This window comes from Carlito syrichta, unplaced genomic scaffold (assembly GCF_000164805.1).
Source record: "Carlito syrichta isolate Samal-C Ts95f unplaced genomic scaffold, Tarsius_syrichta-2.0.1 Scaffold302339, whole genome shotgun sequence".
Lineage (NCBI taxonomy): Eukaryota > Metazoa > Chordata > Mammalia > Primates > Tarsiidae > Carlito > Carlito syrichta.
This window is the reverse complement of record NW_007246435.1, coordinates 114,533-140,676: the sequence shown is the minus strand read 5'-3', so window position 1 is coordinate 140,676 and position 26,144 is coordinate 114,533. Positions and strand designations below refer to the sequence as shown.

The window sequence follows — 26,144 nt, the reverse complement described above, 5'->3', positions numbered from 1 at the left end:
AGTGGCTTATTTATGTCATAGAGCAACTTGGCACAAATCTTATCTTTTCCCATGATACTGAGTTAAGGCGTATTAGCCTGAGTTAATCAGCTTTTCATATGTTAAATGCAAATCAGTGTTCAAAACTAATTTGCTGAAAGCAAAATACAAATGTTCTAGTGAGACTCAAAAAAAAAGTAAATACGTTTAAACATGATTCAGTAAGTTTACTTTCCCTCAAAGTTTTATTTTAAAAATAGAGAGGAGAGCCCATGATTTAGAAAAAAATACAGATACCCTGTTTTAGCAAGATAAAGGAATATGTTCAAACTTTTGTGTTGCTAACTAAAATGATTTTAAAATCCAACCTAAAAACATATAGGTGGTTTAACATTTGAACAGATTTTCTAAATTAGCATACAGAATTTAAGTTTCAACTTCAGCAGAATAAATGGAGAAAGGACTTAAAAATCACTGTCGTAGGAATTACAGACATGTTATAATCTTACATTATGGCAGCAACAAAATATTACGAACAGCTGTTTATAATCATCTGATTTATATGTACTGCTGCAGGATGGCTGCACTCAACGAGTTTATGCAATGACTTTCTTGGATGTTTCTGAAGGATAATTGCACAGGAGGAGGATGTACAGAGAGTAGGCCCCTTGCACTATATGTGGTACATTCCACTTGTGCCTAATATTTAACTGGGATTTTTAATTGTTCTGAGCTTACACTGCAAAGTGGTTTTTTCCTCCCAGAGTCTGGAAAGAGCAATGAAAGAAAAGGCGGTCGATCTCGTTCCCACACTCGCTCAAAATCCAGGTCTAGCTCAAAATCCCATTCTAGAAGGAAAAGATCACAGTCAAAACACAGGTAAGTGTTTCCGCTTTCCTGTTAAATTTGTTTTTAGTTTTATATTTAAAAGTTATTTTTTATGAGCGTTTGTCAAAACATCAGAATTTAGAAATTTCTGTAGTATTCACTGGGAAGTGTTATTACCATTAAATATTGCTTTAATCATAATACTGTAGTTAAGAATGAGGTTTTGTCTAGTGTTAATATTTCAACTAATTTTTAGTTTTAGATGTTGCTTTTCTTTCTAAAGATACTGTATTCCTGATTTTTCAAAGAGTAAATTAGTCAAGTTACAGAAACTGTCATTCTTCATGTTGAGAAAAGTAAACATATTTAGTGACTTGGCTGAAAATATTGCTCAAGTTGTAGCTTTTTTATTTTCTTTTCCTAGTTTAATCCAGGTCTGGGGAGCATCACCCCAGATCTTGGTTTAAAGCATTTTTCTATCTCCAGTGTCTGTGTCCTTGGTACTCCTGGTAATAATAGAGCCTCCACTGCCCTCTTTTGGAACTGAAACACAGAAGTAACTTGCCATTTCAAGTGTTGAACTCTGCTTAAGCTCTGTTTCTGTTCTGTTTACCTTATTTTTGATCATAGCTGTGTCATTTTGATTTTCTTTATCTGTCACTTCTTTGTGTTTGGTGCAAAGGGGACTTTAAGATGTAAACTTGCAACACCATTTAATAGGAAGCACCCTAAAAATCATGTCTGAAATTATAAATTTTATTGTCTTTAAGGTATAGAAGCAGCTGTGGTTGAAATGTGAAAGTATATTTAGTGGATCCTAATTGTATGTTATGTATACACACGTACTTATGTCTTTAGAGAGGAGGGATGGAAGAGTGTATGTGCATGTGCATGTGCATGAATGTGTACAGGTTGTGGGGGGTACAGGAGCAGGAGGAAGGTTTTGGGGAGGGAAAAAATGCTTTATATTGAATTTCACTAGCATGCTCAGTTTAACTTGTTTTCCGTGATGATCAAGGAGTTTCAAAGAATGAGGCAGGAAAACAGGATGTTCTTTCTTTGATTCTAGAAAACTGTACTTCTATCTATACTTGTGTATGCTTCTCTGTTATTCTTAGTTTGCAAATGTCTTTTGGAATATGGTTTTACTGTCTCTATTCAAGGTCTTACGGTAAGGCACGTTCAGAACCAAGTGGAGGAATTCTTTGCCAAGAATAGGACAGGAGAGCAGAAACCAGAACTGGAGAAGGAAAGTGGAACAGAAGCAGCAGTGGTTCTAGACTATGGATATGTCCATATATTGACAGGATGTGGGTGGGGTAGAGGAGATTGAGGAAAAAAATTGGGCTGAGGAGTAGTAACTCTTTTCTGAGGAAAAAAGACCAGTGACCTGAATGGCATTTTGTGTTGATTGTAGGAGAACACTAAGGCTGGAAAACAAAACAAAACAAAACAAAACTTGATGTAATAAGGTCATTGCTTTCTTTAATAATCTATGTGAAGCTTTATATGCTTTTTGAAGTTGTGGCAAATCATTTAACTGCTATAAGGTTTTGTTTTCATTTTAAGTATATTTGGATATTTTCCTTTGCCAAGGGTTAGTGGGGGAGGGGTAATTTAGTCTAAATTGAAGTTTGTCGGTTACTGTTCTTATTCATGGGAGTAATTTCATGTAGCTGTGTCTATGAAGCATCAGAAGTTGCTAGCTCTTAGCATACATGTATATTTTTTTGTCGTTATATTCTATTTTTATACATATGGAAGTACATGTCACCTTGAGTAAGCTGATAAACAAATAAAAGAGAATGAATTCCTTTTAAAGGAGAAAAATAAAACCCTTACCTGCAACCATTTGACTTAAGGACCGGGTGCAGTGACTCATGCCTATAATCCCAGCACTTTGCGGGGAAGGATTACTGCAGCCCAGGAGTTTGAGATCAGCCTTGGCAATATAGCAAGACTTCGTCTCTGCAAACAAACAAACAAACAAACAAACAAATGTAAAACCCGGGTGTGATGCACGCCTGTAGTCTCAGCTTATTCAGACAGAGGTGAAAGGATCACTTGAGCCCCGGAGGTCAAGGCTGTGGTGAGCTGTGATGGTGACACTGCACTCCATCCTGGGCAACAGAGTGAGATTCCATCTCAAAAAAAAAAAAAAGAAAAGAAAGGAAACCCACACACGTTGAACTTAAGGATCTTGACTGGAAAGGGCCCTCCCCCACAACTCCCAGGAGTCAGAGAGAGGATGACAGACCTCTCTTGCCTTTTCCTCCTCTGCTTGTGGGAGTTGATGTCCTCCTCGGGTCTTGCTCTGACTTACTAGACTTTGCAGGAGAGTAGGTTGCAGGAACTCTTTGCAGGGTCCACCTTGTACCTTTTCACCATGTTTCTATACCTCTAGAGCTGTGCTTCCCACCTCCCAGCCCCTCCTCCCACCATTCCCTATTCTTACCTTCTTAGGGTCAGAGGGAGGAAAGGGTTTCTTGTCACTGTGACCTTGGCTGGGGGTGGGGCGGTGGGAGGTGGAGATGCGTTTCCATTTTGTCCAAGTTTTGATACATGTTGTATTCATAGAGACAGTGTTAAAATGTTAGAAGAGGTAAGTAGTACTATAATATTTTTAAGTTAAGCAAACTTTACAGACCAGCCATAGGAACTATAAGACATTTTATAATGTTTTAATGGAAACAACTCATTTACAAATGAACTTTGCTGCAACATAATGGTAAGTTGCTGTTTATTTGCAGTTTAATTTAAAAATATGATTTTGCATTTTTCAGAATGAGAATATAATTTCTCATTAAAATATGAGAACTACTAGTGATAAATCACCATCTTTGGTTGGATTAGATCTGCTCTTGACTCTTTAGCATTCATAATCAGGAAACTAGTGGGTGAAAATATTTAATGTTTAAATTAAAATATACTTCATTTTGGGCACTTTCAAAATCTCAGGATCTATAGGGTAAAGTGGGAAGCCAAGTGATCAGTGCTTTTTTATTATTAAGTTATTTGGATTATACTTAATTTTTAAAAAAGTTTATTTGCTTAATGAAGGTCGGAAAGCACTGCTTTGAGGAAATCAAAAGACTTAATTATTTTTTGGCAAGGATATCTAGAACAGAAATCCTATATTCAGACTATTAATTAAGTATATAGAAGTGAAGTTTCTTTAAAAGTTTTTCTTTTTTTTGAGTTGGAGTCTCACTCTGTCACCCAGGCTGGAGTGCCCTGGCACTCTCATGGTCACTCCAACACCTGTTGGGCTTTGGTGATCCTTCTATCTCAGCCTTCCAAGTAGCCGGAACTACAGGCATACTACCATGCCTGGCTAATTTTCTACTTATTGTAGAAACGAGGTCTCACCAAGTTGCCCAGGCTGGTGAGACTTCTCGCCTTGGCCTCCCAAAGTCCTGAGATTATAGGCTGAGCTACCAAACCTGGCCTTTTAAAAGATTATTCTTTGTGACTATCTTTAAATGAACTAATAATTTTCTAAGTTTTGCAGTTTTGCCTTAACATCTACTTGACCTTCATGTTTCTTAAGTCACTAGTAATACAGATTTCAACAAACCATGAATTACCTTCTTGTATTAAAAATGTGGTATATACAGCTGAATGAGGATTTTTTAAAAATGTGGTGTGAAGACAAGTATATTATGTTTAAAGCCATATAACAGAACAGATGAGTAGTTTAGGTGAGAATTAGCTGTTGGAAAACATTTTAACTAACTGAAAAATGTGTTTAAAAAGCAAGATTTCATTAATAATGAGGAGTGTCTAGAGATTTTTCTGGTTTCATAGCATACCACAATCATAGTCATTTAACTATATGTATTTCTTTTATAGATATTTGCCCTAACTTAATTTATTAAAACATGACTATCAGAATGAGTTTTAGTTATATAAAGCATCTTGTAGAAGTTCTTTGATCTCCTTGGAATACATAAAGATACAATTTGAAGTTTACAATTGTGTTTTGGGGGGGAGTTTTTTTTTTTTTTTTGAGTTGGAAATCTCACTCTGTTGACCAGGCTGCAGTGCAGGGGTACTATCGTGGCTCACCACATCCTCCGTCTCCTGGGCCCAGACTATCCTTCCTCCTCAGCCTCCTAAGTAGCTGGGACTACAGGCACATACTACCTTGCTTGGCTCAATTAAAAAAAAAAATTTTTTTTTTTTGTAGAGATAAGTCTTGTTATGTTTCCTAGGTTGGTCTTGAATTCCTGGGCTCAAGCAGTCCTCCCACTTTGGCCTCCCGGAGTGCTGGGATTATAGGCATGAACCACTGCGCTTGGCCTGTGTTAATTTTTAATGATGATCTTGAGAATTAAGAGTCTTGAGCATTTACTCTGTGACAGAGACTGCTAGGCAGCTTTACTTGCATCATCAGATATGATCTTCTTGACAGACTTAGGAGATGTAGGTATGATTTTTACTTCACTTTGTAGATGCAGAGAAACTCAGGCTTAGAGAGGTCTAGTCAGAGTCCTCACTAAGTGTATGGCAGATGACTTTCAGAGCCAGATTGTCAGACTCTAAAGCTGGTGAGTCTTATCATTTTGCTAGTTTAAGTTGTTTGCATCCATTTTGCTATATTTTAATAAATAGTTCCTAGGATCTCTTATTATGAAAAACATCACATTATTAAAAGTTACTTCATCGGAAAAAGGGACCTAGTCAAAATTGGAATAACAACTTTTTTCCTGCAAGAATTCCAGTAATACAAGTTTTTAAATTTCTTTTTATTCATTTAATTCTATTGGTTTGTTTTTAAGAGATGGTGTCTCACTCTGTTGCCCAGGCTAGCGTGCAATGGTGCAATCATAGCTCCATTGCAACTTCAAACTCCCAGGCTCACGACATCCTTCTGCCTAAGCTTCCCAAGTAACTGGGACTACAGGTGCATACCACTGTGCCTGGCTAATTTTTAAAAAATATTTTTAGTGATGAGGTCTCGCTATGTTGCCCAGGCTGGTCTTGAAATCCTGGGTTTAAGTGATCATCCTGCCTCAGCCTCCTGAGTCACTGGGATTATAGGCATGAGCCCAGCAGTTTTCTTGTTATGCAGGTTGAGCCTCCTAAATCTGAAGTCTTAAGGTGCTCCAAAATCTGTAACTTTTTGAGCACTGACATGGTGTTCAAAGGAAATGCTCGTTGGTGCGTTTCAGATTATGGATTTTTGGATTTGGGAAGCTCAGCTAGTAAATATATATAATACAAATATTCCAGAATACAAAAAAATTAAAATCTCGAAACACTTTTGGTCCCTAGAATTCAGATAAGGATATTCAACCTGTAGCTATGCTTATATTTACAGCTATAAAATCAAGGCATTGTAAATCCAATATATCTAGTTTTAATTTATAAGTAATGTTTTTTTTCCTGTCACACTGGCGCTGTTGTGTTAGTACTGTGCTTCCCTTACATATTCTTTGTATGTTATTGTGACATATAGCCCATAGCCATTTATAGGAACTATTGAGCCATATAACCACTACTCCCTGTCCAGGTAAGTTATTACCAGATGACATGTAAGTCAAGAGTTAAAAACAATTGTTGGCCAGGCACGGTGGCTCAAACCTGTAATCCCAGCACTTTGGGAGGCCAAGGTGAGGGGCTTGCCTGAACCCACAGGTTTGAGAACAGCCTGGGCAACTTGGTGAGACCTCATCTCTACAATAAAAATTAAAAAATTAGCCAGGTGTGATAGTGCATGCCTGTAGTTCCAGCTACTTGGAAGGCTGAGGCAGAAGAATCTCCTGAGCCCAGCAGGTTGACACCGGGTTGGCCATGAGCGTGCCACTGCACTCCAGCCTGGGCGACGGAGTGAGACTTCAACTCAAAAAAATAAAACAAAACAATTTTTGGTATAAAAACTTGGACCATGGGAAAAATCTTCTAATTGGAGGCATAAGATGATTAGCAAAAGAAAACCACACCTGAAAATATCAACTTAAGTCTAACATAGGAAATAACTTAAATCATTTCTGTTTCTGACTCTGTATTCTAGACAATGAAATATCTGGTAAAGTTCCTAATAAATATATATATTTCAGATAACCTAACAAAAGCATTATGTAAGAGAACATTTGGAAATATTGATAAATACTGTTAGAACAAATTTTTTAATTTCCCTCTTTAGAAGACATCTTAAATTTTTAAAAGTTGAAATTCTAAGGGTAAGTTTTAATATTCTAACAATTTGTTTTTCTTTAGGAGTAGATCCCATAATAGATCACGTTCACGACAGAAAGATAGACGTAGATCTAAGAGCCCACATAAAAAACGCTCTAAATCAAGGGAGAGACGGAAGTCAAGGAGTCGTTCACGTTCACGGTGAGTTTTAGAGAAATTAAAGATAATTTTTATTGACTTTATTTGTTAAAAAGCTGTTGTGGATTAGGGTGTTAATGAGGGAAATAAAGCTTTTTTTGTCTGATTGTTGTAGTAATCTAGGATTAATATTGACTTCCACTGGTTTGAATCTGATGTCAGTGTGATTCATGTGGTTTCCAAACTGCTCAGTTCCGCTTGGTAATTGCTTCATTTAGCAGCTTCTTGTGCACCTGAGCTGTATACAAATTTATATCTGTTACCTATGGCTGTTATAAATTGTTTTTGTTGGTAATTGTTGAGAAAAGAGAGAGATATCCTTTGGGGGATAGAGTATTTTAGTTATAAATTTATTTATTTTTGTTTGTTTTTAAAGGGACAAGAGAAAAGACACTCGAGAAAAAATCAAGGAAAAGGAAAGAGTGAAAGAGAAAGATAGAGAAAAGGAAAGGGAAAAAGACAGAGAGAGGGAAAAGGAACGTGAAAAAGAAAAGGAACGGGGTAAAAACAAAGATAAAGACCGGGACAAAGAACGGGAGAAGGACCGGGACAAAGACAAGGAAAAGGACAGAGAGAGAGAGCGGGAAAAAGACCATGAAAAGGAGCGAGACAAAGATAAGGAAAAGGAACAAGACAAAGAGAAGGAACGAGAGAAGGACAGATCCAGAGAAATAGATGAAAAAAGAAAGAAGGATAAAAAATCCAGAACACCACCCAGGAGTTATAACGCATCAAGAAGATCTCGTAGTTCCAGCAGGTTTGCTCATGTTTAAAGGTTTTAATCAAGGTGTTTACTCATGAAAAATGAGAACATAAATTTTTAACAGAAGGGGGAAAGATTATTCTATGCAAGTGGAACGAGTACAGTAATAACAGAACATTTCCCCCAATTGTGGAGTTAACATTTCTCTAGCAGAGAGATTGCCACAGTGTTGAACCTATGTGGAGGAAGAGATGATAATGGGCAACATTATTTGACAAATTTTAGCTATCCGTTGTCACCTGTTATTTTAATATAGTAATAATAATTGTTATTTTCTTGAAGGGTGGGATGGCGGGGGAAATTTTTTTTAAGTATAGAATTGACCTCAGGCGTCTATTTTTTGAAATGATGTGGTAAATTTTAATATGCAAAATGATTCCTGAGGTTGAAATGTTAGTTCTTTTTGTCATCTAAGTTAATTTTTACCTCTGTTTTGTTGAGTGCGTAACATTTAAATTTTGGTTCTCTTTTTAGATTTTTTTGGTAGGATTGTTCACTCAATTTATTAATAGGTACACTGCCACCAGGTGGCAGCAGGTTGCCATAGTAACAACTGCAAAATGAGATCTTTGAGATTTGAGATTCTCTAAACCCCACATCCCTTACCTCAGATGATGCCATGGCTATAAATAAATAGAAGTTTGTAACTTGTATCAAATTATCACTTAAAAACATTAAATATATATATTAGGAAGTTTTAAAGATATTTTAGAGATGGAAAATAATTTGAGATAAAGGAATGTATGTGTCCAATTTTTTTTTTTTTTTTTTTGAGTTGGAGTTTCACTCCGTCACCCAGACTGGAGTGTAGTGGCCGCTCCTGGCCACCACAGCCTCGCCTGCTGGGCTCCGGCGATCCTTCCGCCTCAGCTTTCTGAGTAGCCGGAATTACAAGTGCGCGCTACCACGCCCGGCTGAGTTTTGATTTGTGGTAGAGATGAGGTCTTGCCAAGTTGCCCAGGCGGGTCTCGAACCCACGGGCTTATCAATCCACTCACCTCAGCCAAAGGCGTGGGATTACAGGCTGAGCCACTGAGCCCGGCTGTGTCCTGTTTTTTTTAGACTTGTGTTATAATGTTTTTTTTTTTTTTTTTTAATACTAGCCTTTGACTAGGTAATAAAAGATAATTGCAGGCATTTATTGGGTTATTTATATGTACCAGATATGTCTCAGCAGACTTTTTCATGTCTTAACCTTATACCAGGCCTGTGAAAGACTGTTATCATCACTGTTTCAAAACATTAGGAAACTGAATTTTGGGGGAAATTATCGTTACTGTCTTGTCTTCTTTTAAGAGATTAAGATTGAGGATTCTCTAATCAGTACTTGGTACCTGCTTTTCAAAACTGCCCGCATAAAGTTGACAGCAGTAATAGCTTATGTTTAGTGTATGACTAAAATTGAAATCTAAGTCTAACCAACTCCAGTTGTTCAAGATAAGCATATCACTGCCGGATTTTCAGCACATTGAATAAAAAATTGGAATAATTAATTTACCTTCATTTAACTTCCTTTGCTGTGGATATTAGTTGAGTCTTGTAACTACACCTTTACTGCGAAGTGATTTTACTGATTGTGTGTCCCACATGTCTTTGTGTTTATGTAATCATTCAGACATTATCCTTCATGATCCCAAATAATGTTTTGATTCCTTTTTAATAACTTGAATTTACCTTTTCTGACGACTTTAAAATGTTTAATTTTTTTCATGGGCCATTTTAAGCTGCTTGGTGTATAGGAAAGTTGAAGTGTTCACATTCATTCATTCTTGAATATTAGTCTTAAATAAACTCTGGGGCCCAGAGAATAAAAGATGACTGACATTAGTTCTTAAAGGTTCAGTAACTTGGAATATTTTGTGTTTTCAGAAGAGCTTGTTTGTAAAGAGTTGCAATTTCTCATCTTTCAGGATTTTTCTGCTTTTCAGATGCTCTGATTTGTTTACTAAATGGGAAATATTTTAACTGCTTAGGAAAATAGTGTGCTTAATATTTTTATTTCAACATTGTCTCATAATCTCTAGATTTAAAGAGAATTTTGATAATTCAAAATTTTTTAATGCTTAAAAGTTACTATCAGTAATGGTGAGACCAAGAGAGAAAAGAAAATAATGTTTATTTAGCACCAACTCTGTACCAGATTCTATGCATGACTCTTTACAGGTATTATCCTAAACCCTCTTAACAGTCCTATAAGGGCTGAGTTATCAATGATTTCCATTTCCCAGTTGAGAAAACAGACTCAGGTTAAATAGTATGACCCCAGTTGCTCAGCTAAGTAGAGTGTATAACTGAAATTGAAATCTTAAGTCTAACCAACTCCAGTTCATTTATCATTTATAGCTTCTTTCTCAAGTACTGAACCATCTAGATTGTTCTTTCTCCAGCCTTAGCATTCATTCTCATCAGCTACTTGTTATTAGAAATCTGCTTATACATATTACTTTCTGAATCAACAACTTAAAAGAATTACGTTGATCAAGGCAGAGATGTTTTGTATAAACCTGAAGTCTGGAATATAGACATTCTTCATGCATGAAAAAAGCATTTTCAATTCTTGAGCTGTTACAGAATGGCATTGATTGAATGAAATGTCATTTTCTAATTTCCATATTAGTTAGGAAGTATAATTTTGGAATGTCTTGTAAGTAAAACTGGATCATGGAAGAGAAAGCCTTAGGTAAAGCTGGAATTGATTTATTTGTGTTCTCAAAATTCTTGAGTGTTTTTTTCCCCCAACCTCTGTCTTTTAATTAAAATGCATTTACTATAAATTCCATATAGTTGAGTTTTGTTTTTTTATCAGGTCTGAGTCTCTGCTTTTTAGTTGCTGTGTTTAGCTCATTTATATTTAACGTAACTATTAATTTAGCTGGTTTTAAGTCTTATATCTTGCCATTTTCTTTCTGTTATTTCCCTCTGTCCTTTGTTCCTTTATTATTCTTTACCTGTCTTCTTTTGGATTAATTGGATAGTTTTAGTTTTACGTTTTATCTTGAGCTTTTTTGGTCTTAGAGCATCTACCATGTGTACCGCATATAATAATTTTTTAACTTTAAACATGAAAAATTTAGATAAAATGTTTTGTTAGTCTCTTAGAATTGGTATACTGAGATGATAAGAGAATTGGAATTCTAGAGGATTTGGTTCTTTTAGCTATGTGGTCACTGATTATCAGAGCTTCTTGTAAGATAGCTCATTGGCTACATTAATCACTTAATAAATATAAACCTCAAACCTCACCCCCTAAATTATATAGTGAAATGCATTGTTTCTAAGTTGGCCACCTTTACAAGTAAAATAATTTAGAATATGCATAATTTACCAATATGTTGAGCAAAATGGTTTTTAATAACACTGTTAATCTGTTTTATAATTATTTCTTTGTCATATTTAAGTCCCAGATTTTAACTATTTTGCTTATATCTAAGCAACTTGTGTACCTAATTTTAAATTAATAGAACAATAATAATGAAATGGTGGGAAGTGGGAGGGAAAAGCAATTTCTCTGTAAAATGACACTAATGTAAATGCTTTTTTAGGGACATGTCAAATAAGTGGGTCTAGAAAGTTCACATTTTACAAACCAGTTTTATCTTTCCGGTCCTGAAAGAGCCTGTTACTTTGTTATAAAAATAATTCCGCAGCAAGGAACTAGATGCATGACAAAGAATCTGATTAGCAAAACATGTTTTAGCTGCTGGGAAAGAACATAGGAGAAACTGAAATATCATTAATTTTTTTTACTCAAGAAGTTATTGTTCAGATAAGCCAGATGAAAAGGAAGTCCTCTGCCCTTTCTAATTTGAGATCTTAGCTGATGTTTTTATCAGTCTATAAAATTTAGGATTTATAACTTGGCCTACCCTAAAATTAGGTGGTAGAACATGTTCATCAAGGACATGAGTTGAGACTGGCCTCTAAAGAATATTATTCACTTGAGGTTATCAAGGACCCTATTGCTTTTGTACATTTGAAATGCTCTTTATTTCCGTTGCTGTTTTTTTTTAATGACATATTTTTGGCTTTCAGGGAAAGGCGCAGAAGAAGGAGCAGGAGTTCTTCCAGATCACCAAGAACATCAAAAACTGTGAAAAGGAAGTCGTCTAGATCTCCATCCCCTAGGAGGTGGGTTAAAAGCATATAATAATTTTTTAACTTTAAACATGAAAAATTTAGGTAAAATGTTTTGTTAGTCTCTTAGAATTGGTATACTGAGATGATAAGAGAATTGGAATTCTAGAGGATTTGGTTCTTTTAGCTATGTGGTCACTGATTATCAGAGCTGGTCTGGGTGGGCCAGCACTTTGGGAGGCCATGGCAAGTGGATTACCCTAGCCCGTGGGTACAAGACCAGCCCGGGCAGCTTGGCGAGACCTTGTCTCTACAATAAATAAAAAATTAGCTGGGCGTGGTTCCAGCTACTTGGAAGGATCGCTGGAGCCCAGCAGGGTGGCTGTGAGTGTGCCATTGCACTCCAACCTGGGCAACACAGTGAGACTTCAACCCAAAAGAAAAAAGAAAGGAAAGAAAGCATTTGTTTCTTCTCTGTTTTACTCAGAACGAGCTTCTTGAAATTAATGCATGTTGCAATATATTTCTGAAGTGCATTCCATTATATTACTAAGTAATAGTCTACAGCATGTATTTATTACAGTGTGGTTTAGTTTTTAAGCTTAAATCAATTTCATATTGATTCATATGGTTGTATGGTGCAGTTACTCTATGTGCTCTGTTTTCTTCATATAACTATCCAGCTGTCCTAAGTATTCATTCTCCGGGGGCATGGACACTTTTTTCAGGTTTAGGGTATTAATAATTGAGCAACTATTCACATTTTATGGGGAGTATTTTTATTTATGTAAAAGTGGTATTGCTTTGTCATATGATATGTATATGGTTAGCTTTGTAGGAAACTGACAGACTGTTTTTCATAGTGCTTGTGACATTTTACATACTCACTTAAAGTGTTCTGGTTGTTCTGTGTCTTCCTTAACTTTCAGTTATCTAGTAGATGTGGAGTAATATCTAACTTGATTTAATTTGCAACTACTTAATGGCAAATGACTTTAAGGACTCTCATGTGTATATTGGTCGCTCATATTTTCTCTGTGAAGTGCCTGTTTAAATCATTCCCCCAGTCATAATATGGTTGTTATCTTTTTAATGTTGAGGAATAATTGTTTTTTACTACCCTAAGTACTGGTGTTTTTTGTCAACTGTGTTTTGTAAAAATTTTCTCCTTACTTATTTATTGCCTATTCATTTTTAGCAATTTTTTTATAAGTAGAACTTTAATAAAGTTAAATTTTAATAAAGCAAAAAAAAAGCATGTGCTAAAACTAAGGAGGAAGCAAAAAATATAAAAACTATGAAAAAGTATTTTTAGTCTATTTTTTACTTTATAATTTGAATGTGCAATACATTTACATTGTTCAGAAGTTATATGAAAAGTTACACATAAAGAAGTCTTAACTTCTACTCATGTACCATCTACTCTGTCCCCATAAGTAATGACTCTATCAGTATTTTGTATACCCTTCCAGTTTTCTATACAGATATCGGTTGGGAGTACATCATTTTTTTTCTGATATAAAGACACAACTACACACTTTAGTGTACTTGTTTTTATCACTTAACTACCAGGAGTGATCTTTCCATATCAGAGAGAGCTTCTTCATTTCTATTTATAACTACTTGGTCTTCCATTGTATGACAGTGCTTGGTTTATTTGACTAGCCTGCAGTAGAATGAGATTTTTGTGTTTTCCTACTATAAATTATATAATTTTTTTTTTTTTTTTGAGTTAAAGCTTTCACTCTGTCACCCAGCCTGGAGTGCCGTGACATGCTCATAACCACTGCAGCCATGACCTGCTGGCCTCAAACTATCCTTCTGCCTCAGTCTTCCAAGCAGCTTGAGCTATAAGCTTGCACCACCACGCCCAGTTGGTCTTGAATCCCTAGACTCAGGCAGTCCTCTCACCTTGGCCTCCCAAAGTACTGGGATTGCAGGCTTGAGCTACTGTGCCCAGCCCAAAATTATGTAATTCTATAATGAACAGCTTTGGGGTTACATTGTTTTGTAGTATGCAGATGTGTAGGAAAAATGTTCAGAAACAGCCCTTTAGGCTAGGGGATAAATATGTTTGTAATTTTGAGAGGGCTGGCAGCAATTGGCATTCTGACCAGCTACTGTGATGGTGTCTTTATCCTTACAACCACAACAGTTGTTATTGAGGTTACAGATTTTTGTCCATTTGATAGGTGAGAAATGATATCATCCGTAGAATTTACATTTTTCTTCTTATTAGTCAAAGTGACTACCTCTTCATACATTTGGAGGCCATTTGTAGTTCCTTTTCTGTGAACTGCATTCTTTGCCCATTTTTTTGTTAGGCCTATTACCACCCCCTTTTGTAATTTCAGGGACACCTTTTGTATTAGGGAGTTTACTTGTTAGGGCTGTGGTTGCAAATGCCATTTTCAGTTTATCATTTTTTTAAAATGCTGTTGATTTTTTTTTAATAACTTAATTTCTCAATTTTTTTGTGTGACCGTACACATTTTGAGTAAAAAAAAATTAGGCCTTTTGTATTCCAAGATTATAATAGAAATCCTCCAGTGTTTCTTCTTGTACTTTAATGGCTTTATTTTTTGCAGTTAAATCTTTGAATTTTTATTACTATGTACAACATGGCATGTGGATCAAATTTCATTTTACAAATGCTTGCCCATTATTCCAGTACCATTTATCAAAAACTCAGTTTTTCAAACATGAATTTGATACTTGACTTTTTCTGTATTTATTTGAGTCTATTTCTGGGTTTTTCAGTGCTATTGGATTGGCTTTACTAACCATTTGTCAGTGACTCATACTCTCCTAATATATTGAGACTGTACTTTTAAATATCTCTACTATATTTTTAAATGTCTTATAAGACTTATCCTCTCCCACACCCCTCATTGCTCTTTCTTTGAGCTTTTCTGACCATTCTTATGTGTTTATTTTTCCATTTGAACATAAGAGTCAGTTGTCTAGGTTCTAGAAATAAGACTTATTGATATTTGTATTACAGTTGTGTTAAGTTTTTAAATTAACTTAGGGGAAATTGATAAACAGATTTATTAATAAAATATTCATGTTCTGAATCTTTCTGTCTAGGAACATGGCGTATCTCTCTCTATGTCCAGGCCATCCTAGTCTTTTTCAAGAATGTTTCGATGTTTCATATAGGTTTTATGACTCTCCTAAGTTTATCCCCAGGTATTTTTGTTGTTGTTGCTTTTGTAAATGAGGTCTTTCATTGTGTTCTTTAATTGGAGGTTATGTTTGTATATAGGAAAGTTACTGATTTCTGTATATTTATTTTTTAATCTTACTGCCTTTCTGATTAGTCATAGTGTTTTTAGTTGATTTTCTGGTATAAAAAAGAGAAATTTATTTTTAAAAAAAGTTTTGCCAGAGGATAAGCAACATGTTTTCCAGCATTGAGTGGGAGGGGAGCAGGACGTTCTTGTTTGTTTGCTGATGGGTTTTTGTTTTTTGTGAGAGTAATGGAAGGCATAGGATACTATAGAGTTAAGCTATATTTGTGTTTTTGAAACAAAGACTTTACTCAGGAAAGTAAAAACTCTTATGAACTCAAACGAGGCAAAAAGACATTCAGAAATTGTCATTCTTCATCCTTTCTACTTTGTTCTCATTCACCCTCTGTAAGTGATCAGTCATTTGTTTTATCATTCCTGTTTCTCTTTCAAAATTAAGTACATAACTATTTTCTAATTTCTCTTTTCTTCACAGAAGACAGCATACTCTTGTGTGTGTATACGTGTGTGATCAAGGACTATACCCAGCCCCACCAAATTTTTTTAAAAACATATAATTCACATACTGTATAATTTTCTCTTTAAGATGTGCAAATGAGTGGTCCTTAGTTTTTTCAGTGTTGTGCAACCATCACTACTATTTAATTCCAAAACATTCTTCATCACCTCAAAAAAAAAGCCTGTACCCCATTAGCAGATACCTCACCCCCTCTCCCATATTTTCCTCCCTCCAGCCCCTGACAGTCACTAATCTACTTACTGTCTCTGTGGACTCATATGATTATGTGGTCTCTTATATCTGACTTCTTTCAGTTTGCATAGTGTTTTCAAGGTTTATCCACATCGTGGCATGAGTCAGTATATCATTCCTTCTTACAGGTGAATACTACTTCACTGTATGGGTAAAACTGTTTTATTTATCCATTTATTAGTTGATGGACATTTAATATTTCACTTTTTTTGGCTATTATGAATTATACTCTTAAAATTCATGTACTACAGGTTTTTATGTGTGGATATGTGTTTTCATTTATTTCTCTTATATATATACCTAGGAGCGGTAATTGCTGGGTTATAGAGTAACTCTCTGCTTAACTTTTTGAGAAACTGCCAAACTGTTTTCCAAAATGTGCACCATTTTACATCCCACCAGCATTGTGTGTTAGTTTCAGTTTTTCCACATCCACACCAACACTTGTTATTGTCTGTTTCTTTGATTGTAGCCATTTCTGGGTGTGAAGTGGTATCTTGTGGTTTTGGTATGCATTTCTTTAACAATTAGTGATGTGGAGCATCTTTTCATAAGCTTTTTGGCCATTCTGTTGAGAAATATCTGTTCAAGTACTTTGCCCGTTTTGAATTGGGTTGTTTGTTTTTTTGTTAAGTTGCACGAGTTCTTTCTATGTTCTGGATATTAATCCCTTACCAGATGAGTTGGGCATATTTTTTCTTATTTTTGTGGGTTGTCTTTTCACTCTCTTGATAGTATCTTCAGTACACAAAATTCTAATTTTGATGAAGTCCATTTTATGTGTTTTTTTTACTTGTTTGTCTTGGTGTCATATCCATCTCTAATGTGAAAAATGTCCACTATGTTTTCTTCTAAGAGTTAATATGTATAACTAGCTGTTATACATATTAACAATGCATTATTTTAGATACCCTGTGTTAGATAAAGATGTTTTGTCAAGAATATACTAGGTCTTTAGTTTCTTAGAAGTTAACTTGACAAATCAATATTCTCAACAGCAGAAATAAGAAGGATAAAAAGAGAGAAAAAGAAAGGGATCACATCAGTGAAAGAAGAGAGAGAGAACGTTCAACCTCCACAAGAAAGAGTTCTAATGACAGAGATGGGAAGGAGAAGTTGGAGAAGAACAGCACTTCACTTAAAGTAAGCAGCAGTTGTTCCATGTCTTGACATTTGAGATGGTTCTTTATTGATTAGAAATAGTTTTTGACTAAAAGCTTCTTGTGGGTAGCAGTGTCTTATACACTGTTGGTATTTTAAAATACTTGCTAAATTGGTAACTTTTTAAAATGGAATTTTGAAGAGATGAGAACCATTTTAGAGATTCACAAAATGGCATGTAATAACAGTTCTTGAGATCTACAGATAATGGATGTATTTACTTTTATACCGATCAGATTTCTGCTGGGCACAGTGGCTCACGCCTGTGGGAGGCTGAGGTGGAAGGATTGCTTGAGCCCAGGAGTTTAAGACCAACCTGAGAAACATAGTGAGACCTCATCTCTACAAAAATGAAAACAAATTAGTTAAAAAAAAAAAGCATGGTGGCATGTGCCTATAGTCCCAGCTACTGGGGAGGCTTAGGTGGAAGGATTCCCTAAGCCCAGGTGGTTGAGTCTGCGGTAAGGCATGATTGTGCTGCTGCACTCCAACCTGGGCAGCAGAGTGAGATTCTGTCCTTAAAAAAAAAAAAGATTTCTACTTGATGCCATTATCTCAACATACGTTTTAGCAAATTTGAAAAGATTTCCTCATTACTGGTTTTGGGATATGTAGTTAAAGTTAGGTTTGTTGAACTGGAACACTTAATGGCAAACCAAACCCCATCAAGTAAGCTTTTTCTTGGAAAAATATTTCAAGTAGTCCCTTATTATATTGGTAAAGTATATTTGTATTTGGAAACTAATTATGAGTTCTGGAACCTTCATCTTATGATTTTATTATTACTCTTGTATTGATAGAGGTTCATCCTCATTGTTGACAGCACTGATAACATTTATTGAGTATTTACTATCTGCTAGGCACCATTCATTTTCATTTAATTCTCCATTAACCTGAGGGCAGGGTTTGGAGTGTTCTTGAACGGTCTTTCCTAGGAAGATTAGTGACTTTTTTGTATTTCCTTATTTCTGCTTCTTTGGTATCTACATATTGGAAACGGTTTCACTCTTTGAACAGGTCTATCCCACTTTTTCAAGTCTGTCAGCAACATTTATTGAGTGCTTCTTTAGAATTGCTGTTCACTTGTTTTATCTAATTTACTTTCCATGGATTGTCCTTTTATGAGAATGCAAAGGGTAAATTGGTAGTATTTGCATATTCTTAATATGAAAAAGCAGTGGGAAAAAATACCTGGTTGTATTAATTCACAGATGATAAACACATATTTTAGGAAGCTCGTTAGGAAAATATTAAATGTCTGCCAAAATTATTTATTGTAGGAGAAGGAGCACAATAAAGAACCAGATTCAAGCGTGAGCAAAGAAGTAGATGACAAGGATGCACCAAGGACTGAGGAAAACAAAGTGCAACAAAATGGGAATTGTCAGCCCAATGAAGAAAACCTCTCTACCAAAACAGAAGCAGTATAGGACTGACAAATGCACCTCTACACTCAATGCTGGAATCAAATCCAAAGGTTTTAATTCTCTCAACAAGATGTAAACAGGGAAGAAATCTAGTTGAGCATAAAGATCGGATCTAACAGCTTTTCCAGTTGTTAGGTGACTTTGTGGCCATCTTGTTACTGAGTAAGAAAATAAAGCATGGACATTATGAAAATAACAGATGTTACCCAAACTCATCTTCTAAAATCTGTGCATTTCCATGGTGGCTGACACACTTGTCATGTGGTTTGTTAGTGTTTGCCAAGATCCATTGCAAAGAAATTGAACATCAAAGATCCAAATTTGTTATCCCTGAAGACTGGAGATAAGCATTGGAGGCTCTTTTAAAAAATGCTAGTTACTGAATTTTGTATTGTTTTACTTTTTTTTTTTTAAGTTCAGTATATACAGTTTGATGATGTGCTTGAAATTGGTGCAAATATATACACACCCTTGTAAGTGCAAAGTATGTAAGAAGTTTTAACATTTACTTCACAGGATTTACAGTGATTGTGTTGAATTCCCACTATTGTGTTTTCTTTTGCTCACTGTTTAGGACACCAGTTTTTTTAAAAAATAGTTTTGCAGATTAAAATTGCTTAAATAAGTGAATTAAAAAACAACTGACAATGCATGCTACTGTTCTCTTTCAAAAGGAAGAGCAACTGTGTTGAATACTAATAATAATGTATTAGTATTCAGTGTTTAGAATCATTGGGTCTACCCACAAAGTGAACATTTCCTTTTGAACTTTCTTGACATTTCCAAACTTATTATTAATAATATTGCAGTGTGTCTTGTCAGCTGTAGGTGGCAAAGATGCCCTTATAAAAAGGAAACTAGGTTTTCAAAATGGGCTATGGGAGCACAAGCTGAAGCTTTAGTGCCTTCTACAATGTGGTATACTGTTTTCTAGAATTTTATATGTGCTTGTCATTCTCAATTCACATGGAATCCAGATGAATATTTCATTCATACCCACAGAGAGGTGTGCAAGTGGTATGTCAGAAGAGCTTCTTTACTTATTTCATCTAATATAAGAAGGAAGTCCTGTTTTCAAGAATGACTTTAGAGTCGTGCAGTTTTGGGACCATCAGTTTTATACTGTGATAATTGAAGATGAAACATGTTCTTATTTTTCTTAAATCAAAGGAACTGTTTAGTTGTCTACATTGGATGGCCTTAATTATTACCTCAATCATCTTCTTATAGATGATATGAAGTCATTATACTTAAAGGGATGACTAGGCGTATACAGGATGTTATTTGTTTTATGTTTAAGGATACGTTTATTTGAGTTTAAGATATAGGTCATCCATCATTTAGGCTCATATTTTGCAGAAAGTATGCAGATAGTAAATGACAATAAAAAATACTGCTAATGTTTTTCCCCAAAACTGTAATTCATAATTTCTGAACTCGTTATATTTTCAAAAAAGGTAACACCTTTTAATTAGTATGTTATTAAAAAATCAAGTATTTTAATGCAGTCTAATACAATCAAATTACTCAGTTGCCTTACCTCATGGGAAGAGTTACTTTTATAGATTTAAAAAGCTGAGTAGCACATGCGTTACTTGGTTTCAACTTGAGTTTTCTTTTAATGTTAATACTATTGAAACCTAAGTATTTGGTGGGGAATGGAAAGAGTTGCCCTTATTGCAAGTAATGAAGCCTGATTTGATTATGAAGCTGCTTAATCACTTTTCATGTGTTCAGAATTACTGTGTTTTTGTTTTTTCCCTTTTTGTCACTGTGTACATTAAAATTTTGGAAAATGCTTTACTATGTAAAGTATAGATGGTCATTTAGTCATTCAGCCACATATGGTTGACTGGTAAACAGCTTGTTCTGATACAAGAATGCTTGGGTGCACATGGGAAGATTGTGGAAGAGTGTGTGTCTTGCATCAGCAGCTGTCTTATTTATGATATGTAAGTAGACTAGAGCAAATGTTTGAATCTTTGTTATTTTTAGTACCATTTATCTAATAAAGCTAAGTATTTTAGAGGAAAATACTTGTTTATGGCATTTCCAAAAACCATTTTAGGTTATCCTCTTGTTTTGGTGGGCATAGAGAACATTTTGACATGGAGAATGTTTGTGTGGTGTCTATAAAACAGTCGTTGAAAGTTTGAGTGATTTTTGTACTATAGACTCTATTATGTATTTTTTATGTTGGTAATAACATTTAATTTGGTTCCTGCTGCTAATTATTTTTCTTGCTGATATTTATTCAGCTTTAAAATAACTATATTAATCTCAAAAGACTGTTGTAAAAGCTTAGAATGAGTAGGAATACAAGAGATCTGGAGAAAGAGAAGTCAGATCATTATGTGGGATTTGACCTTTTCTCACATAGGCTTATGGAATCAAAGCTTTCTAGAGTCTGCAGAGGGTGTGTGCATGGGTGTGTCTGTATGAGACATTTTTTCTTCTCACTTATAAGAGTTCATATGTTTCCATTTGTTTATTACTTTCTTTCAAGTTATTTTGTTTTTTTCATCCCAGGTAAATGTTGTCAGGAAAACTTGAGGTAAGGCCAAGAAGACAGCCGTTTTACACTTGATATCTTCATATATTTTTTTAGCTTGATTTTACAGAAAGTTTACTCTTTCTTAAATTGTAGTTGCTATTTATCATTCTGGACAAATTCTGTTGTATTCTTATTCTGCTTTTTAGCAATGCACACTGAACTGGTAACTTAAGATGGTTCTTCATAAGCTAGCCAGTTTTGCATCAAGTTCTAAATCCTTAACTTTTGCAAATTCTATCTAATCCAGTTAGCTTATAATTGCAAACACTAGTCAGCTTGTGATCTTCCCTGTGTTTAGAATTCTTTTTTTGGAAAAGATTCAGCATCTGCTATGTTGATCTTCAGAGGTGTCAGAGACTTACATTTTGACATGTTCAATTAAAAATAAGAAGTGGCATTTATAATCAAAAGGATTTTCTGTCAGGAAAATTTCTTTTGTGATAGTAATCGTTTTCAGTCATTACTGTGTATATGTTGCTATCTTTATTCTAATCTTAAAATAAGAAAAAAACCTGATCCAAACCTCCTCCTTTTTAAATTTAAGGATTGTAATATACAGTAATAGGCTTTTTAAAAGTTTTTTTAATCTATTAGAAAAATGAAGAGTATGATTTGATATAATAATGATCTTTAGTCATTAACTTAACAGTTAAAATGAATCCTTTTGGAGGGATGCATTGAATGACCTAACATTTAAGTGAGTCTTTTCATTGAAAGATAGTATCTGGTTTTAACTGGTAGATTATGAGGTAGATCCATTCCCAGAAAGTAAGCGTGCAGTGACCCTGTTTCTTTATGTTTAAGTTTTTTTATTCCCACTACATATTTACTTAATATTTTCTCATGTTTTTTGCTAATGTGAATTTTACTTAAATTCAAATTGTTTATTTTCAAATTTAAAAGCTAGTGCTCTTAAAAGGGCTAAATTATATTGCTGAATGGAGGAGTCTGGTAAATATGTAATAAAACTTTAAAATAAAATTAACTCCCCTACTTAACCTTGGGTTTGTGAGTTTGTTTATAGTACACTTGGCAGTTTTGCTTAAAAGGTGGTATGTTATTTCAAAAATAAAAGCTAAGGCCATTTATGATTTTTGGTCCATATTCAGTTAGTTGGATTTTGTAGCTAATAACTAGCTCTCTTTCTATTCCGTTCTAAGGTACTTTTATAGTTTCTATCAATTAGTTTGCTACAGTTTTTAGTTTATATCAGATACAACATTTCTTCATATCATGTTTTTAAAAGTAGATTTTTAGTCTGTTGCCTGATTTTTAAATTTGTATCTAGCTAACATCTTAATTTTGAAAATTGCCAACTTTTGGGACACTTTGCATATTTTACCTCTAAATGTTATTTTTCCAGGATTGGTAGGAGTTGCATTTCCTTCTATTGATTAGCTTTTGTTAGATAATTTTTAAATTATAGGTGTAAGTTTAAATTTATGAAAATCATACAGTAAGAAGAGATTGATTTTGACTAGTTTAAGGGCACAGGTAGGCAACACATGGTTGGGAGCTAACGAGTTTCTCATTTCCACAAGATTAAATTTGAAATATGAGTCTACTGTGTAGCTGTATAGATAAATTAATGATTCAGTAATTACCCCCTGAATCTTGATTAGTTAAGTAAAACAGTGCTATGGATTCTTAAGGGAAGAGTTTTAAATGTAAACATAAACATGCTGCATAGGTTGTGTATATTTGTGAGTAGGACCACTTTTAAATGGTACTGGTAAAGACTTATCAAATGATACTGCTATTATGTTGCTATATTTTTAATAAAATGAAAATCTTAAAATCTTGCCACTGTTGAGTAGTAATTTCACCTATTTCTGGGACATTAGTTTGCATATTTACAGCTTATTTTTATAGCTGAAAGGTGGTAATAGGCCCTTCCAGGGTTCAAAATTACTGCTAAAATTGAAAGTTTTGTATGTCAGGCAATCTTTTTTTTTTTTTTTTTGAGTTAGAGTCTCACTCTGTCACCCAGGCTGGAGTGCAGTGGCACACACACAGCCATCCCAGGTCAACCTGCTGGGCTCCAGTGATCCTTCAACATCAGCAGCCTTCCAAGTAGCTGAAACTATAGGCATGCTACCACGCCCGGCTAATTTTAGATTTTTTTGGTAAAGACGAGGTCTCACCAAGTTGCCGGGGCTGGTCTCAAACCCATGGGCTCAGGCAAACCACTCGCCTCTGCCTCCCAAAGTGCTGGGATTACAGGCTGAGCCACTGAGCCCAGCCAAAATAATCATTTTGAAGTGTTGTCTTCTCTTATTCTACACGACAGTGAACCACTTCTCGAATGGATTGTGACGTGTGACGAAAAGTGGATTTTATACAACCGGCAATGACCAGCTTAGTGGTTGAACCGAGAAGAAGCTCTTCACTTCCCAAAGCCAAACTTGCACGAAAAAAGGGTCATGGTCACTGTTGTCTGCTGCTGGTCTGATCCACTACAGCTTTCTGAATCCTGGTGAAACCAGTACATCTGAGAAGTATGCTCAGCAAATCAGTGAACTACAGCAAAAACTGTAATGCCTGCAGCCCACATTGATCAATTCTTCACCACCACAACACCCGACTGCAAGTCACAACCAATGCTACCAAATTTTGCTTCACCAACCAACTACCACTTCTTGAAGCTTCTTGACAACTTTTTGCAGGGAAAACGCTTCCACAACCAGCAGGATGCAGAAAATGCTTTCCAAGAGTTCATTGAATCCCGAATCATGGATGTTTTTTGCCACAGGAATAAACAAACATTTCTTGTTAGCAGAAATGTGTTGATTGTAATGGTTCCTATTTTGATTCATAAAGATGTATTCCACACCCTTATGGAAGTTGGAACTGGTATCCAAATCCTGAGCAAAACCCGAAACGCACGGGCCATAAGAGATAAGATAGACAAGTGGGACCTCATTAAACTGACAAGCTTCTACAAAGCCAAAAAAACCATCAAGAGAGCAGGGAGACAGCCCACAGACAGGGAAAAAGTATTTGCCAACTCCATATCTGACAAAGGCCTAACATCTAGGATCTGCAAGGAACTCAAATGTGCTGAGAAGAAAAAAAAACAAACCCCATTACAAAGTAGGCAAAAGACATGAACAGACACTTCTCAAAAGAAGACTTAACGAGCAGCCAACAGATACATGAAAAAATGTTCAACCTCACTAGTCATCAAGGAGATGCAAATTAAAACTACACTGAGATGCCACCTAACTCCAGTCAGAATGGCCATTATCAATAACAAAAAATAATGGATACTGGAGAGAATGTGGTGAAAAGGGAACACTTCTACACTGTTGGTGGGAGTGTAAACTGGTATAGCCTCTGTGGAAATCAGTGTGATTCCTAAAAGCTCTAAAAATCGACCTTCCATATGACCCCGCAATCCCTACTGGGAATATGCCCTGAAGAACTCAAATCATTCTATAAAAAAGATACCTGCATGTGTATGTTTATCACAGCATTGTTCACAATAGCAAGATTATGGAACCAACCATGCTATCCATCAAAGAGGACTGGATTTTTAAGAAATGTGGTACATACACACAATGGAATATTACACAGCCATAAAAAAGAACAAAATCATGAATTTTGCAGCAACCTGAATGGAATTAGAATTTATAATACTGAGTGATCTCTCACAGAAACAAAGATCTGAGCATCACATGTTCTCATTCATAAGTGGACCTTGAACAGCTACCGTAATACTATAAGAAAAGAATTGACAGTGGCAGGAAACTATGGCGGGGGGGCAGGGAGGGGAAGGGAGGTGGGATTAACGGTAGTCAATATCTGTTTGGGGATGGGGGGCACACCTCATCAACAAGGGTTCCGCACAATGCATATTTGTATACCTAACCCTTAACTGTACCCCACACTTTTAAAATAAAAAATATGTTAAAAAAATGAAAAAAAAGATGTATTCAAGCCTAGTTATAATGATTTAAAATTCATGGTCTGAAACGGCAATTACTTTTGCACCAACCTAATGCACTACCATGAGTAAAATGCTATCAACATTGCATGCTACGGAGACGTTTCTGTGTTTGTGAAAGGAAGGAGTCAAACAATGCAGCAAACTTCATTGTTTATTTAATAGCATTACCACAGCCACGTCAACCTTCACCAATCACCACACTGATCAGTCAGCAGCCATGAAAGCTAAGCAAGACCCTCTACCACGGTAGAGATCATGACCTGCTGAAGTCTTAGATGATGATGATTTTTTAACATAAAGCATTTTTATGTATGTACGTTGTGGTTTTAGTCGTAATGGTATTCTATACACGATGGACTATAGTGTAGTGTAAACATAACTTTTATTATATGCATTGAGAAACCAAAAAGATTATGTGGCTTGCTTTATTGCAATTTTCGCTTTGTAGCAGCCTGAGACCTAACCTACAGTATAGCCAAGGTATGTCTACAATTTCTGTCTTGACCTCACCTTCAATCACATTTGCCAAGTCTTCCCAATTCTGCATTTCCTCTGCAATATCTTGTGTGCCTTTGTATCAGTCATGATTTTAGTTACATAAAACAATCCCTGTAGCAGAAAGGTAAGCATAGTATTAGACTTACGTCTACCTTTTAGTCTACTTCTGTAAACAACAGATTTTAAAATTCATTTCAGCAAATGTTGCTGCTTGATTAAACTTCTTTAAAGAGTTCTGTAGTTTTTCCTTTAATGTCATTCTGGTTTTGGTATAAGTTTCACGCTAGCTTAATAGAATGAGTTGGAAAGACATCCCTCTTCAATTTTCTGAAGGAATTTGTATTAAATTCTTAGAATTCCTCAATAATGCCAACTGGAGACCAGAACATCCTTCTGGCATTACAAATTTAATATTAAAAGTAGATTGGCCGGGTGCGGTGCGCAAGCCTGTAATCCCAGCACTTTGGGAGGCTGAGGCAAGAGGATTGCCTGATCCCAGGGGTTCAAGACCAGCTTGGGCAACTTGGTGAAATCTCATCTCTACAATAAATGAAAAAATTACCTGGG

General features: G+C 35.4%; 1 protein-coding gene across 7 annotated transcripts in view; it reads left to right on the top strand.

The window, feature by feature from the left end:
• The window catches only part of SREK1 (splicing regulatory glutamic acid and lysine rich protein 1), a 39,343-nt gene extending 16,415 nt beyond the window's left edge, over nt 1-22,928 (top strand). For 4 of the 7 annotated variants that reach the window (XM_008056385.2, XM_021711524.1, XM_021711526.1 and 1 more), the window contains 6 exons: nt 744-858; nt 7,030-7,149; nt 7,523-7,903; nt 11,942-12,037; nt 16,987-17,131; nt 18,430-22,928. In XM_008056385.2, the coding sequence (XP_008054576.1) occupies nt 744-858; nt 7,030-7,149; nt 7,523-7,903; nt 11,942-12,037; nt 16,987-17,131; nt 18,430-18,579 (1,007 nt within the window). In that variant the 3' untranslated portion in view covers nt 18,580-22,928. The remainder of the gene's footprint in view (nt 1-743; nt 859-7,029; nt 7,150-7,522; nt 7,904-11,941; nt 12,038-16,986; nt 17,132-18,429) is intronic. The other 3 variants (XM_008056386.2, XM_021711525.1, XM_021711527.1) reach the window with 1 other exon arrangement.
• The last annotated feature ends 3,216 nt before the right edge of the window (nt 22,929-26,144 follow it).